Source organism: Phaenicophaeus curvirostris, chromosome 19, assembly GCF_032191515.1.
Source record: "Phaenicophaeus curvirostris isolate KB17595 chromosome 19, BPBGC_Pcur_1.0, whole genome shotgun sequence".
NCBI classification, from domain to species: Eukaryota; Metazoa; Chordata; class Aves; order Cuculiformes; family Cuculidae; genus Phaenicophaeus; species Phaenicophaeus curvirostris.
Genome location: NC_091410.1, coordinates 12,044,390 through 12,059,892, shown reverse-complemented (window position 1 = coordinate 12,059,892; position 15,503 = coordinate 12,044,390). Strand labels below are relative to the sequence as shown.

At 47.3% G+C, this 15,503-nt stretch overlaps 1 protein-coding gene across 1 annotated transcript; it reads right to left on the bottom strand.

The window, feature by feature from the left end:
• Positions 1-2,061: 2,061 nt before the first annotated feature.
• CRLF3 (cytokine receptor like factor 3) lies at positions 2,062-15,154 on the bottom strand. The gene is made up of 8 exons (XM_069872836.1): positions 14,986-15,154; positions 11,972-12,179; positions 10,039-10,126; positions 9,446-9,623; positions 7,771-7,993; positions 6,965-7,097; positions 4,996-5,108; positions 2,062-4,676 (listed from the first exon to the last, which is right to left on the bottom strand). The coding sequence occupies exons 1-8, from the start codon at positions 15,106-15,108 to the stop codon at positions 4,423-4,425; spliced, it is 1,320 nt and encodes a 439-aa protein (XP_069728937.1). The 5' UTR covers positions 15,109-15,154; the 3' UTR covers positions 2,062-4,422.
• Positions 15,155-15,503: the final 349 nt, after the last annotated feature.

The window sequence follows — 15,503 nt, the reverse complement described above, 5'->3', positions numbered from 1 at the left end:
GAATTGTGTGATCCTCCTCGGATAATTCAGGTAACGGGAAAGGAGTTGTCATTTGTGAGATTTCAGTTAGAGAAATAAGACTTGGTGAGGTTTTCAAATGCAAGTTGTTTGTATTTAAAACACATTTTACAAGGTACTTTGTTTAAATTGATGTCAGCTTAAACTAGAGTTGCTCTGGTACTGTGGAGGATGGATGCTTGATGATGCGCTACAGCCGGAATAAGTAAGGAATTGCACTGCTTGGCTGAACAGTGACTGTCAAAGAGGAGGCACCAAAGACCTTTTTCAGTGTTAAAAATCATTCAGATACTGAAATCCAGGACATGACGGCTCGGTGCTGTATCCTGACCTCAGCCTGCAATTGTCTGGTGTGTTTTTATCTCTGGAACTTGCATGGTTCTGATCTGGCTGTTGGTATGTTCATGGCAGACCTTCATGAGTCTTTGTGATCGTTGTAACACATGAGGGATGTGAGCCCCTAGTTGAAAGTTAACATTTCTTTGATACTGAATTCAGTGCATGAAATTCTGTATTGAAAGTTTTAGATGGATTTTAATTGTTAAGTGTATGGTGCTTTGGGTGTGTCTCGAATGTAGTCCTTGTTTTTGGGGGTGGGCAAGGATTCACTGCCTAGAATGAAGCGCTTTTAAACCATTTGAACTGTTTGACGATTTCCCTCATCACTGAAACACCCTCAAAGCCTACACCCACCTGCAACTTGATTTTACTTTTGAGAAGGCAGAAGCTGCTCTGGGAGGACAATTCTAACAGTGCTCATGATTTCTTAATTCACAGAACAGTTTGGTGACACGATCAGCTGGCGCTTGACTGATGGTTTTTCTGTGGGACCGGATGCTTGGATACAAATCGGATACTGCAGTTTCACAGCCGAGGTGACGGGAGCTTTGACCAAAGTAGGTAAGTGATCTTCCCTGACTGATCTCTGCTGTTGTTTCCTTTCTCACTGGAGATGTGCTCCTCAGGAGACAGCCTAGCATCTTCTCATGGAATAGTTCTTCAAAGGAAGGGTGCGCTTATGAGAAAGCCACTGTGCCAGCAAAATTTACTGGTTTGAAAAGTTTTTTCCTTAAAAACAGACCAAAGCAATGGAAGAGGCTATGGGTAAAGCAGACGTAAGAGAATAAGCTGAAGCTGTGTGCTAGTGCAGTATGGACGTAATGAGAAGGGGATTAACTACTGCTTGCTCAGTACTGGGGGCCAAAACCTTCTATTGTGTCACCATTCAGTGCAACTGTGAGGAGATGGGACCAGTAAAATAGAGACAAACTGGCTGTGATGGAATGTTAAGGGGAATAGTTTTACAGATGCTGTAACTGATGTGTAAAAAAGGAACATTTCTGCAAGAGATGTCAGTTTAGATCCAATTCCAGCTGGAAAGAAAGCAAAGTTGCATGAATGAGAAACCTGAAATAAACTTGTTTGGGACTTGAGAGACAGAAGGTAAAAATAATGAGGGGGTGTGTGGGAATCTTGGAGGCAGCTGCAGAGCTCTAGAATAGTCTTGTTAGAAGAAGGTAGCACTGCCCTGGCAAATGATTTATAGACCACACACAGGTGAGGGATAAAACTTTATTTAAAAACACTGAAATTTCACTTGACAAACAGGTCTGGGTTGAGGTAAGTGAATGTACAGCTTAGGAAAACACCTTCAGGACTGGATTCCGTAAGCAGCTGGTGCTCTGCTTGTGAGGCTCCAAGAGCTGGAGGTGAGAAATTGGAAGCATCGCGTGTTCGGTCTGGCTGAACTCGGTGGGGGAAGAATAGACTTTCAACCCCTTGTTAATTCACACTTTTTCTGATTCTTTGTACTTTGTTACCTTAGTACTTGGGTCTCTTGCCCTGAAACTCTTCACCCCTCCCAGGTGTAAAAGGCGCAGCTCCCAGAGGTGCATGGACAGTACCGGATTTGTGATCTGCACAGCTCGGCTGAGGCCGAGTTAAAAAAAAAACAAACCCAAACAAACAGAACCACCCGCCCCACCATGGGCAAAGCTGCTCTTGCTCAACACAGCTACAGCCTGAAGGCTGAAAACCTGTTGGCTCTTGCTGTCCTCAGCTCTGAGAGCGTAGGGGCCTTCTGTGGCCCTTCACAGTCATCTTAAGCTGCTTTGTATGAATATTCCAAACAAATAGGAGGCATTGCCATCTCTGCAAGTACCTGAATTGAAGGCTCAAGCGTTATTTTCTAATCCGCAAGTAAATATCCTGCAGAATTGATAGCCTGACGAGCTGCTCCAAAAGCAGAGGAAAGGTACCTGGCCCATGGTACCTCACAAGTGCAGATAAGTCACAATTTTCGTTCCCCTATGGTTAAAGTACTAAAGATACAATGAGTACCTGACCCCTGAAGTATGTAAGTAACGTTGCCAGCACTAGGGAGCAAAGCAGATTTAAGCAGGCTGCTACCTCGAGTGCCAGCCCGGCCCTCTACCAGCTCTGCTGCGGTTTGATCAGCTACTGAGCCTTCTTGCCTACAGGAAGAGAATGCATTTTAAAAGCACTGAAAATTCTCTTCAGAGGATAATCCAATGGAACACGGAAAGTACAGGATACACTGGTGTTCTCTCACTGACAGTGAAACAGGTTAAGCTTGGAAAAGTGAGAATACAGTGGGTTTTTAGTTGCTAATACTGACACTCTCACCCACAAGCGTCCAGTCTTCCTCACTGCACAGCTGATGGGAAATCCTGCTCCAACTCTTCTTTGCACCCATCTGAATCTACTCACAATTTGTTTTCTTATAAATGGTATAAACACCACCTGCCCCTGTCCTTTTCTGAGACTCACAGACCCCTGCTACAGATCCTTGGGGGAAAAATGCAGACTAGATGTACTCATCTCTTTGTACTGGCACTGTGACATTGGGGGACACAAATCTGATGTAAATTCAGATTTTTGTGCTAGCACTGAAGGCTAACGTAGCATGCTGACCCTGCAGGGGAAAGGGCAGAATGATTGTCTGGGTCTTATAAAAATATTGCTATTTTAACGTGCTAAAATATATCTAATTTTAATTGAATTTGAGGTAAGATGATCCCTTTTAAAGACTTCAGTGAGCACTACTTTAAGATGTTCTTTAAATCCAGTAGCATTGTAACCTTTTGAACAGGACTAGGCCCTCTTTGATGAGCTCATTCTAAACCTTAGTTGCTCCTTAGGGGAAATAGTGGTAGCTTTATGTAACTTCTGAATTCCAAGTCAATTAATTTTCAACCATTTCTTTTCTCACCCTACTACATGGAGGAGAGAGCTAAATCACCCCCACCCGCTCCATCCTGAGTGGCACAGGTTAATTCTGTGCCAGGGGGGTCTGCCTGGCGCCCATACCCTCAGGCCCTCTCCATCCCCCTCCCCAGCTCAGTTCTAGGAGCGTTCCCAGCGTGCTTGGCCAGCCGGGTCCATCCCCACCGCCTGCCCTGCTGCGCGTGGATGCACGATGTTCGCAGGGAGCCTGGTAGGACTCCCAGGACTCCCACGCATCCCAACGGCCCTTCCCTGGTCGCTGCTGTTGACAAAGGAGGGTGTCTCCAAGCGGTAGAAAGGCTCTGTGAGGAATTGTGGCTGCCAATCTCCACGCCAAAGTGCTACACGGCTAAGACTTGCTCTGAGAGAGGCTGTGCCATAACTTGTAACTAGGGAAGACAGTTGGAGTGGCTAAGGATAACCATCCTGCTCTAGGTATTGATCTAGTTTGAGGCAAGCATCTGCATTAAGCTGATGGAAGCATCACCGTGCAACTACTCTAGAAAATATATTCTGAGTGACAACACAAAAAACAGTTCAAGAGACATCTGGAAATAAGGCACTTAACATGAGCGAGGCGCTAACAGCCCGGCTACGAATTTGAACAGAGATTATGGCTCAGACATCCTCGCTCCAGAGGAATGAACAGTACCATGCATGGAGAAACAGCTGCTGCATGCAGAACCCACCGGCCATTCAGAATCTTAAGGCAGCTTTGTGTACAGGGAAGCATAGTGGGACAGCGCTGCTCTAAATCCTGTGCTCTTTTACCAGTGGTATAAATAAAATTTGGTCCATTACCACCCCTCCACGTTTACAGGCTTCTTTCACAGAACAGCAGCATTAGGCAGAGTTAACTATAGAACTCGTACCCTGAGCGAAGAGTACAATGCAATACTGACAAAAATCAAGTCTGGACAAAAAAAAAAAGGACAGGTCCTGTGAGCTGCTTAAATTAATTTGGCTACGCAAACACCGGTTTCTAACTTTTTCCAGAGTAACAAATCCAATGTTTCACAATTATTATCTGAAATAAGTCCAGTAGGAAGTACAACAGAATGGAGTTCAAGTAGTATAAAGACAGGGTTTTGTTAACAGATTAAACCCAGGTTTTATCAGTACACTTCATGGCAAGAACAAAAATCCCTTCACTCCCTACTAAAACACCAAAACTTTCCAGCCTGGGTAGGAAAATGAACATCCAAAATACAAGGAGCCGCAGCACTGATCGAGTACCCAGTCAAAGACCACTTCTCGGTTGTTGGAGCTAATGGTTACTCTAAGCTTGAAGTTTCCTCCCTCATTGCTGCAAGGCCCTAACTGCACAACTTCCATGTCAAACGTCACAGTTGATCCCGAGGTGACAGCCGGCAGTTGGTTTGTCATCTCTTTTCCATTTACAAATACTGCCCCTGGAACAGTCAAGATACCAGATGTTATTTCTCACTTTCTGTACATGTTAATGTCCAATTCTATTTCTTCCTGTTTTTTTGCAGGCAAATCGAAATGGAAAGCAACCCTGCCACGTTCCTTTTGTCACATCAAACAGGCTGCAATGACTGCAAGCAGGAAATGGATACCTATGATCTCACCCACGATTTTAACTGAACCAACAGTTGCGCTCATAGAAAGTGAGTAACGATGCTTATCTGTGATTCAGGGATGCAAAGAACAGGAAGTTTTGGGAAAGGAAAAAAGAAAAGATTCTTCAGTTGCGCGATTCGGACTCACCATTTGTGCTAATGCACACAGCTTTATCCCGCTGCAAAGAGTCGGAGCCGTTCTGCTGCTCCACACACACTCCCAGGCTGTCTCGTCTGTCGGGCTGTCCCACGGTTTCAATTCTACCGAGCAAAAAGTTAAGTCAAACCCCAGACACGAAATCAAAACACAGCACGAGCTTCGGGACGGCTGCTGGATGATCCCACAGCACCGGCCTGGCCAGCCTGACTGCGGCTTCCCCACCACCGGCAGCAAGAGCTGCAGAGACACCTGCAGAGCAGGTCACTGTGGAGAAATGTTCCCTTCCCTAAAGGCGGCTCCCTGGAGGCTGCAAAGGAACAGGATGAGTCTTGACTTAAAGCAGGGATGCTCCTCTGCTTGTCCAAACGCCTCGCCTCAAGGGGTAACTAAAGTGGATCTAAAGCCCTGCGTTTACACAGCTTCCTGATCCAGTAGGAGGTGCCCCTGCCCACGGCAGGGGGTTGGAACTGCATGATCTTTAAGGTCCCTTCCAACCCAAACCATTCTGTGATTCCACGATTCCCTTGTCACTGATGAGGTGACACTGAATGTGCAGGAATACACAGCTGCTTCACAAACATCTGTAACAACAATGCTGGTTATTTGTTTTGCTCTACAAGCTACTTATCCCCTCCTGAATGTACTTTCATTTCAACAGATGGAGAAAGCCAAGCACTACATCTCCCTGCTCAGGAAAGTCTGACACATCTTCAAACAGGAAGCTACAGTTGGACCTTGGATGAGGAAAAGAACAGATTTTTGAGGTTGCCTTCTATTTTAAGATTCATGTCGCTATAGTTCTTGTGGACATGTGCTTGTTACTGCTCTGCCATCCTGAAACAATCTCCTCCAGGAGAGTTCCCATTACCAAAATGTAAAGCTGAATATTTTCATGTGTTACCAATAAAGATAAAAGGCATTGGTCTGAAAGAGAACCAAGGAAAACCTCAAAGTTCTGCCTTTAATTTCACAGACATTTCTAAGCCAAGAGATGTTAAATCTAGCAACAGTTTTCAAACAACAGCTTTAGATCCTTTTATCTCATCTCAGGCGGGGCAGCCGAGTACATCCTCATACCAGAACCATCTAAAGTTAAGATAATTCGTTATCATGAAGGAAGAAATGAAATTCCATGGGATGTTACTAAAATATCATGAACAACCCCCTTAAATTGTCTTTGGGGGTTGCCTACTGTACGATAAGTAGTTTTATTTAATGAGGGAAAGATGGAATAAAGCTTTAGAGCCTCCGAGGTCTGTAATTACAACTGACATATCCACAGGCAAGTTCCTCATACCCCATTAAACAGCATCAGCTCAGGGACAGGACCAAAGGCTTATGAAGCTGCCAGGCTTATGAAATGCTTTGTGTCAAATGAAAGGCTTGAATTTCACAAGATCTCTTCTCCATTCAAGTTTCTAATGCAAGTTTCAAGCAGGAGTCTGATCAGTGCTTGTTATCTCAGATGTTAAAGACATCAGTGCCAGACTGCCAGCCTTACCCGCCCCAAGAGCACACGATGTTTTCACGATCAAAGTCATTAAAGCATGTGGAGAGTCTGGGAAGGGAAGCACCCGCTGACCCAGCGTTAAAAGAATCAGAGCCTCCCCTGACTTCTGACCAGCAGTAACAGTGGCTACAAATCTCAAGGAAGTTCAATATTCCACAGATTAGCCCAGCATAGGTTGTATTTTACCACCCCCTAGTTCACTCTTCTCTCTGTTTTAGATAAGGTGCAGGTCCCACAAAAACATCATTTTCCTAAAAACCAAGGAAATAGAGGAGAAGGAAGTTGAGGTGTCACATAGACGCGCTACCTGGACTAAGGCTGAGCTGATGTAAAACTCAAACATGCATCACGACTTGGGTTTATACACAATTCAGATGTATCGGACTAGAGAAGGAAGCCTGGTTCACAGGAGATGCACTAGACAACAGCTGCACAGGAAATACTTACCTGAACGTTAACGTTTGCCCGCAGGAATACGTAGGAGCTTTGGAGTAGAGCACACCGCACGACTGAGAATCGTTTCGAAGTGCTATGTTTCTTCGACTGCTCAAGCTGTAACCCTCTAGACCAGCTGTCCACTCTTCAAAGAAAGAAAAAAAAAAAAGCACTGTGAACCTCAACCTGGCCGGCTACTGTCTAGGCAAAACAAAGTCAGTCACCATGTCCACTCAGTTTACCTCAGATAAAGTTTAAACTATGTTAAGAGCAGGGGCTGGTTTTGCTGCCTTCTGATAGAAAGATTTCTTCTTCAAGTCATTTGCAACTACATAAAAGTATTTCCCAGCTCACAGGGTTCACCAGAATTTCACTCGCTGCTGCAATCCCTGTCACGTCACATTGTGGACAAAGGAAAGCCACCGTGACCCACTGCCCTTAAAAATTTGCAGGTGAAGAGAAAATGTAGGTTTTTCTCTCTCCAGGAAAAGAGCTCGTTATGTGACTGTGGGTCATTAATGCTTAGGCAGGGGTGAGGGAGAAGGAAAAAAAATGCCTCCCTTCAAGCTCACTGATGCTTTCCAAGGCTAAGGAGTGAGCTGCTGGAATGGCTCCCTGTCAACCCCACTCTGAAGCAAAGAATAAATTCCAGGATGAACGGATAGTTCATCACACATGACACACACATCACAGCTAAGGATGCTCCATCATCATGCAAAAAGCAGCTCCATAAGTCATTCAGCTAGAGACCTTCAGGAGTGCTGCCCTGACAGACGACTCGGGCTGAAGATGAAGAACAGCGAGGGAACCAACAGTACCATGGGGAACCAGCGTGGTCCGGCCGATCTGAGGAACACTCCACGGGCTCCACTCTTGCCTCCCATCCCCTCGGGCACAGACTCGGAACTGATAGTCAACGTTAGGGTCAATGTGCAGCACTATGAACTCTGTCTCCGAGCCGACATACACGTCTTCAAAGTGACTGGCAGCGCTCTTGCGGTATTGCAGCCTGTAATCCTGTGGTATGAAGTCATCGTCCACCTAGAGAGACATTTATTACATTGATAAAGGACCCCGTCTTTTTTTCCTTTCACCTCTGCAGCGGCACACGCCAGGGCAGCACTGCAGGCTGCCAAAGCCATTCAGAGTCACAAGGTATTAAAGAGCAGAAATTGTGCCTTATAGGTATCACAGCAGTGCCTGAGCTGACGAATCCAAAATACAGTGTAAGAATGACATGATCACAGTTTAAAACTGTCTGTAGAAGAAACATTCAACTCAAGGCTTTTCAATTCAGCGGAGGTGCAACAAGATCCTTCAGCCAAAACCTGAAGACAAATTTGCAGAAGAAATTCAGTGCCAGTTTTTAACAGCAAGGGAAGCTCACCATTATCCTCCATAAACTGCTCCAAGGGATCATTTCCAATTCTTTTGTCAAAAAAAAAAAAAAAAAAAATCTCTTTTTACTTAGAGTTATATTATTTTTTTCCCCACAAAAGCTCCACTACCCCTCAAGCACGACCAGCCTCGGGCAACTCCTGTACAGCACAGAAAATCAGACCACGTGTGCCAAGAGCGCTGATGGTTTTATAATCTGAATCCACATGCTCTACAAGGTAAGGATGGCTGACCAATGGTGCGTTGTTGCTAAAACAATATCAGTTTGTGTAATGCTGCCAAGGAGCACAGAGCTGTCCAACAACAACAAAACCACATCAGAGCACAGCAGCAATTTACTCAAAAATAGGTTTGTGTACTGAAGAGGAAGGCGGTACTTGACTGGCTACTGCCAATAGTAAAATATTTTCGGTTTCTCTAATGAGTTTAGGTGTAAAAGCATAACAGACGGGGTCAGCCTCATCCTGGGTCTGCTAAACCATCTTCAAAGGGAAGAAAAATGTCACCCCCACAGTGAAGTTCGGTCCCACTGAGGGTGTTCAGCTGCTGTTGCTGTTACAAATGAACCACTCGGTTCCACAGCACAAACGGCTCTGCGCAAATCCCCTCTTGTCAGAAACACACAGCCCGGGATTGCTGGGTCTTGTCTGTACAACGGCATCACAGGCAGATTACACACCGCTCTTTATTTGTTTAGTGGAAGGAGAACATGAAGGAGGCGTTTCCCGCTCCAGTACCTGGCACTTGCTTAGGCGTGGGAAGCAGGGGATCGGTGTTCTCAGCTGCCCCTCCTGATTCTTCCACACATAGAGAAGGGGTTGTGAGGCACCAGGGCATCAGCACATCAGCCCCTTCGATCTGCAGAGGGGAGCAGGGAGTCCACCAGCAAGAGCCTGACACACAAGTGTCACTGCCAGCCACAACATCACCAATTACCTCACCTCTAAATGAGGCCATTACCATAACAATCTCTTCTAAAGTTTCTAACTACACACTGGCTTGGCCTATTCCTTTGAAGGTTGTAGAGAATCCAGGATGAAAGTGGCCTTTTCAGTTTCTTTCAAGAAAGCTGAAGTCTGAATGACTTTCACCTACCTTACACCATCGGACTAAAATACCTCCAGGCTTCTCAACGAACTCCTCTAGCTGTACAGGTGGGCGAGATGCCACTGTTCCATGCCTGAATATTTGATCTTTCAATATAGTAAGAAGGCAGTCATCCAGCTGGGCAGATAAACAAGGCACATCAACCAAGGAGGGCACTTCTGGTAAGCTGGGAAAGGAAATTTTGCTGTAATTAAAGGGACCAGCTTCTACAAATTCATATTTTGTCCATGCGCTTGAATCTGGGCAGATTTGCAGAGAGAGAACAGCTGCAGAAATTGGCAAACTTAAAAGACTCCAAAAACATTGTCTTTCAGCCCTACCCAGCCTGTCTGTTTCTCAGTAAATACTCTGAAATACAGGCTGTTCCACAAGGAGGAGTTTCATCCTTCACAAGTAAACAGCCTATATTTGCACAGAACATATGGAGGTTGAAAACTATTCCTTTCTGTGCCTGCCAGCCCCCGTGAAAGTCTTCCAAACAAACAGGACAGTAACACCTCAAATGAATCTTCTAAAGCAATGGAGCGGAAGGCTTTTGTTTCAAAGGAGAAAAGATCCCCCTCAGAGTGCCAGTGGCTTACCTATCTAGCTGAATATGTAAAGCTTTTTTTGTAAAGCTGCAAAGTTTCTCATTCTGTTGTCCCACATCTCCATGGACTGCGCTCTCGCCTGGAATCAGATGGTAAAAATATTCCTAATGAGAAAATATCGAAGAAAGGCATTCTTTGCTTCAAAGAAGAACCAGTTCTGACACGAACAACGAATTAAACATGAAGCATTCTCAGCACTTTTCCTAGACTCAGCTAGAAAACTCAATTATAGTTAACAATACAAAGCCTATCTAGCGACTTCTGAAGCTCTCAAAGCTTCCTGTAGATACACCCATAACAGATGTAATGATTTGCCTCAGGTCTCAGACAGTAGCAGAACTGGGGTCAGATGCCAGAAATCAGGATTTTTAATCCCTTCCTCCACCTGCTTTAAAGGAAGAAAAAAAAAGCAAAGCACCCTCACTGTGCAGAAAACAAAGAAGCAGGAGCATAAAGCAAAAAACAAATTTCCACCACTGTTCTGTTTGCTACAGTTTGACTGGTAACGACTGTCAGAATGAAAGAAATAATCCACGCATTAAAGTGTGGAGATAAATGGAAATCTTTTCATAAGCTTTCCATATAAAGTAGCATCCCACAGCTCAGCTTACAGAGACGTATGCTCCGCTCTCCTATCTGATGACTTTATGGTAATCGACCACATAAGCGAGCTCAGTCCTTTTCCAAGTGGAGGATTACAAACGTTACAAATCGCTGAAGAAAAGCACAAGTCATAACTGGCAGCAGGAGATTTAATAACCACGGAGGCTTAACTCCTCTCTGACTCAGATGCAACGTCTGCTTATTTTGATGACATGACTTAGCGATGCTTCTCCGGCTACCGAGGGAAGGGTGACCCAGAGGATAGGAATCGCACGGCTAGCCAGGTTCTCATGAGATCCAATAGAAACTCATACAAAACACAGGCAATCTTTTCCCCCACCCTGTGATTCAGTAACTTAAAAACAAGGTGACGATGAGGTGTCCCAGCAGTTGCGGTGCTAGAAAATAACCCAAACAAATCAATTCTTAAATATCGTCACCACTCCTGTGAGCAGGAGGCACAGAGCTACCAAGCCAGCACGTTCTTTAGTCACAAAGCTCGTGGCTTGAGCAGAGCTGGCAGATTTCCTACCTGGGGGAGACTGCTCCATGCACTCAGTTCACAAATCTGAGATCATGTTGACAGAAAGTTAAAGTTGAGACATGAGAACAATGTAAGGAAACTGCCAACATACTCATGGCTCAGACACGCTCTCAGTAGGTTCTCCAGTGTGGAGAAAACAGTCAAGAGTGACATTCCTTTCTGGCTAGGTATTTAGCATCAGTAGGGTACAAACTGACCCTTGCAGCAATATTTCGCATGTCCATTTTTCCATTTTTGTCTGCCTCATCCTCAGGCTTTCAGTAGATATTTTTCCCATACAGTGCTCATTCCATTCTTTGTGTTCCCCACCAACAGTGAACAGAATCACACTGAGCAGCAGAGATTATCTGTTTATTTCAGCTGCTCTTCCATCTAAACGCAAATAACTCACTTGAACCAACAGAGACATTTTGTTATTATGGTACCCATGATGTCTTTTATTTCAAAGCAGCTGACATAACCCTGTATGATCCGTGCAGGGGTGCAGGACACCTCTGTAGTGAGACATTTCCAAAGTGTTTCCTGCTTTTATAGAGAGGTCACACTAACATGTGTGCATCCTAGGGTTGAAGTAAAGTATTAAAGTACAGATTTGTAGGAGATAATATTAATTGGCTCTTCATTACATCTACCCAATTTTAACCTCTTCTTTAAACATCTGGTTTAAGACAAGTTCAAAATGAGCCAGATGTGCTGATCCTAACAGGAACATTCCAGTCTTTTAGAGCAGATATGGTGGAAGACAGAGCTAAGACTTAGTACCCAGTCCTGCCTTACCTTCCCGGAGCAGATCATCAGCCGTACTGATTCCGTGCTCTATCAGCTTCTGACATTCATCCAAGGGTTTGATGCTCTCTTGTGCTATAGCATCCACCTCCTGCAGCAGCGACATCAGCCGCTCATCCAACAGCTTCTTCAAGGTCCCTTTTAAGTCACTGAAGTGTTGCTCGAGTACATCTCTGGTCAATGTTGCACTTTCTCTGATCTATATTCAGGTAAAAGGAAAGAAGGTTTCAGGATAAAGACAAAGGCCACGTGCATCTTTCAGTTTTCTGAACCACATCATCCGCATCTGCTGGAGAAAAGCTGCACGTGAAATCACCTACTAAAGATCCTTCTGAAAAGACCACTGGCAGTTAACAACCAATGTAGTGGGGTTTAGTACACATACAGCAGGGAAGGAGGCAAAGAAAATGCCCGGACAGGGAGAAGGGCACATTAACTAAGCAAACCAAGAATGCTCTGCAGGTCTTTCCCCACCATCCCTCAGAACTGCAGTAATCCTGTTCAAAATCCACTCTGTCATGACATAAAGGTAAATCCTCATCAGAAAGTAAAAGACATCAGGCTTTTAGAAGACTACCTAGAGGCAGTTTTCCAGGCCCCCTTCACTTCACTGGATTTTTTAAATCCTCATACACTTGCTTTCCTTTCACATTTTTTCAAGCAGCTGCCTTGGATTTGTCCCTGCTGCAGGGTCACAGGGCGAGAAAAGCAAGTCTGTTTTGACTCTGGAAGAACCAGAGCACAGAATATTCTGCAAGCACGTATTAAAATGTTTACAAACTTGCTGAATCTTGTGAAAACACATTTGAACACCCCTGAGCTAAAGATGCAGAAGTCAGAAGCAAACACCTCCCTGTGAACAACTTTTCCAAGTCGCACACACCTGGAACACTGCAGCAGGCCCCTGCCTCACACATCATTTCTAGACCTTCAGAAGCATGAGCAGCCAATGCAGGAAGCTCTCTGGTTAGGTAAAACACATTTCCTCTTCAAGTAATGCTCACGAACATCTGCAGCTGCCACACGGCTCCGTTTCCCTTCTCTTGTTATTTCACCACTTGAGAAAAAAAAAAGGAAGTATTCTACTTCAAGAAGCGGGGCAGAGAAGATAAGAGAGACACTTCTCTATGCCCATCACCTCCATTACACGCAGACACAAATTCAACAACTCGGCCTCACGACTGCAGGTACCAACAGCTACGCGGCAGAGGAAACGTGGGCCCCGAACACACAGAGGTGTGTGAAGCTTGTTGAAAAGCGTGTGCAATCGCTCCAAACACAAAGGATGCGATAAGTCATCCAAAGTGCTTTTCCCATCACATCAGCCCACCAGTCCCTAAAGAATAACACTTCTGTCATCGGAAGCCATGCCTAAGACATTCAGCACTTCTGGACACAGGGAATTCTCAGACATGTGTTGCATGGTTGATTCTGAAGCTGAGGGGAAATTTAGAGATCTTAGCAAGAAATTCTTCACTGTGAGGGTGGGGAGGCCCTGGCCCAGGTTGCCCAAAGAAGCCGTGGCTGCCCCATCCCTGGAGATGTTCAGGGCCAGGTCGGATGGGGCTTGGAGCCCCTGATCCAGTGGGAGGTGTCCCTGCCCAGGGCAGGGGTGCAACTGGAGGGGCTTTAAGGTCCCTTCCAACCTGAACCATTCCATGATTCTATAATTCTTCGTGGACAAGACACCTTGTGGTCCTGAAGGTGGGAAGAGAGAAAACAGAAACATGCAGACAAGCAAAGAGATTCTCTAAGAGAGGAAAAGGAAAGAAAAGTGAGCGAACTGAGCACTCCCAGCCACAGCAGAACAGCCAACTGGCTCCCTCCAACTGCATTTTGAGTTATCAGGCAACACTCTGAGATGATGAGGTTTGAATTCAAGACAGTCACAAACAATTAATTTTCTTATTTAGTCTGTGGTTATGAAGACAACTCATTTAACACCCACTCACCCAGTAGCAGGGCACTAACCTAGCAGATTAACAATTGACAGCAGGCTTGCACGCTGCTGGAATCAGAAAAGTTACAGGTTTGCTACAGGTAGATTTTTGGAGTTTGTGGAGTTCTATTTATTTCTTTACCCCTGGCAGAGTTGAATGAAAAGCAGCACAGCATCGATCCTGCTCTGTAGAAGCTCGGCCGCTCGCGGGATGTCCCAGCAGAGTGGGCAGCACTGTCCTGGCTCCCCACAACCTCCCTGCCTACATCCGCACAGCTCTGGAGAGGGTTTACTGGGGTCAGGGGTGCGTTACTCGTCTCGGCTGTCGGGGGGGTATACTGGTGCCAGAGAGGAGGGTTACTGGTCCCCAATAAGTGTGTGGGGGGGGTTATTGGTCCCCAATAAGTGTGGGGGGGGTGTTACTGGTCCCCAATAAGTGTGTGGGGGGGGTGTTACTGGTCCCCAATAAGTGTGGGGGGGTTACTGGTCCCCAATAAGTGTGTGGGGGGGGTTACTGGTCCCAAAGGGGGAAGGGAGGTGGGTTACTGGTCCCAAAGCGGGGAGGGAGGTGGGTTACTGGTCCCAAAGAGGGGAGGGAGGTGGGTTACTGGTCCCAAAGGGGGGAGGGAGGTGGGTTACTGGTCCCAAAGGGGGGAGGGAGGTGGGTTACTGGTCCCAAAGGGGGGAGGGAGGTGGGTTACTGGTCCCAAAGGGGGGAGGGAGGTGGGTTACTGGTCCCAAAGGGGGGAGGGAGGTGGGTTACTGGTCCCAAAGCGGGGATGGAGGTTCCTGGTCCCTTCTGGCTCCAGCGCACGGAAAATCCAGCTAACCCAGAACTCTGGCAACGCTTCCCGGTGACCCCCGGAGCCCGGGCAGAGCGGAGCTCGGCAGCGGGACGGGGACCGGCGGGACATGTCCTCAAATCACACCCCCGGAGAGCCCCTCGGGGCTCGCCCCGGCCTGGGAACCCCTCATCCCAAATCGCCTCCCGCTCTCAAGCCCGCAGCCCGGGCAGCTCCCACTCCATCGCCTCAGGAAACCCCCCCGCTCGGCCGCTCGCCCTCACCTGCTCCCGCGCCTGCTGCAGCCCCCGCAGCCGCTGCCGCAGCTCCCGCCGGTAGCTCCGCGCCGCCTCGATGCTCTCCTGAGCCTCCTGCAGGAGGAGCCGCGCCTCGGCCTCGGCCTCCATGGGCGGCGGGGCGGCGGCGGCCCCGCACCCGGAAGGGGCCGCGCACCGGGGGCGGCGGAGCTGAGGCTGAGGGGGGAGGGGGGGCGTGGCCTCCGTGCGTCACGTGACCGCGCTCGGCGGGGCGGCGGGGGGGGGAGCGAAAGGGCGGGGCGGCGGGAAGCGGCGAACGGAGGTGGGCGTGGTCTCCTCCGTCACGTGACCGGGCGGTGTAGGGGGCGGGCGGCGCCGACGTCACGCGCGGCGGGAAGAGGAGTGATGGGCGTGGCCTTTCCCTCGGTCACGTGACCGCGCTCCCGCGGGCCTGAAGGGGCGCGGCGGCGAGCGAGGAGGTGGGCGTGGCCTCCCTCAGTCACGTGACCGCGCCCCGCGGGCCTGCTGGGGCGCGACAGCAAGCG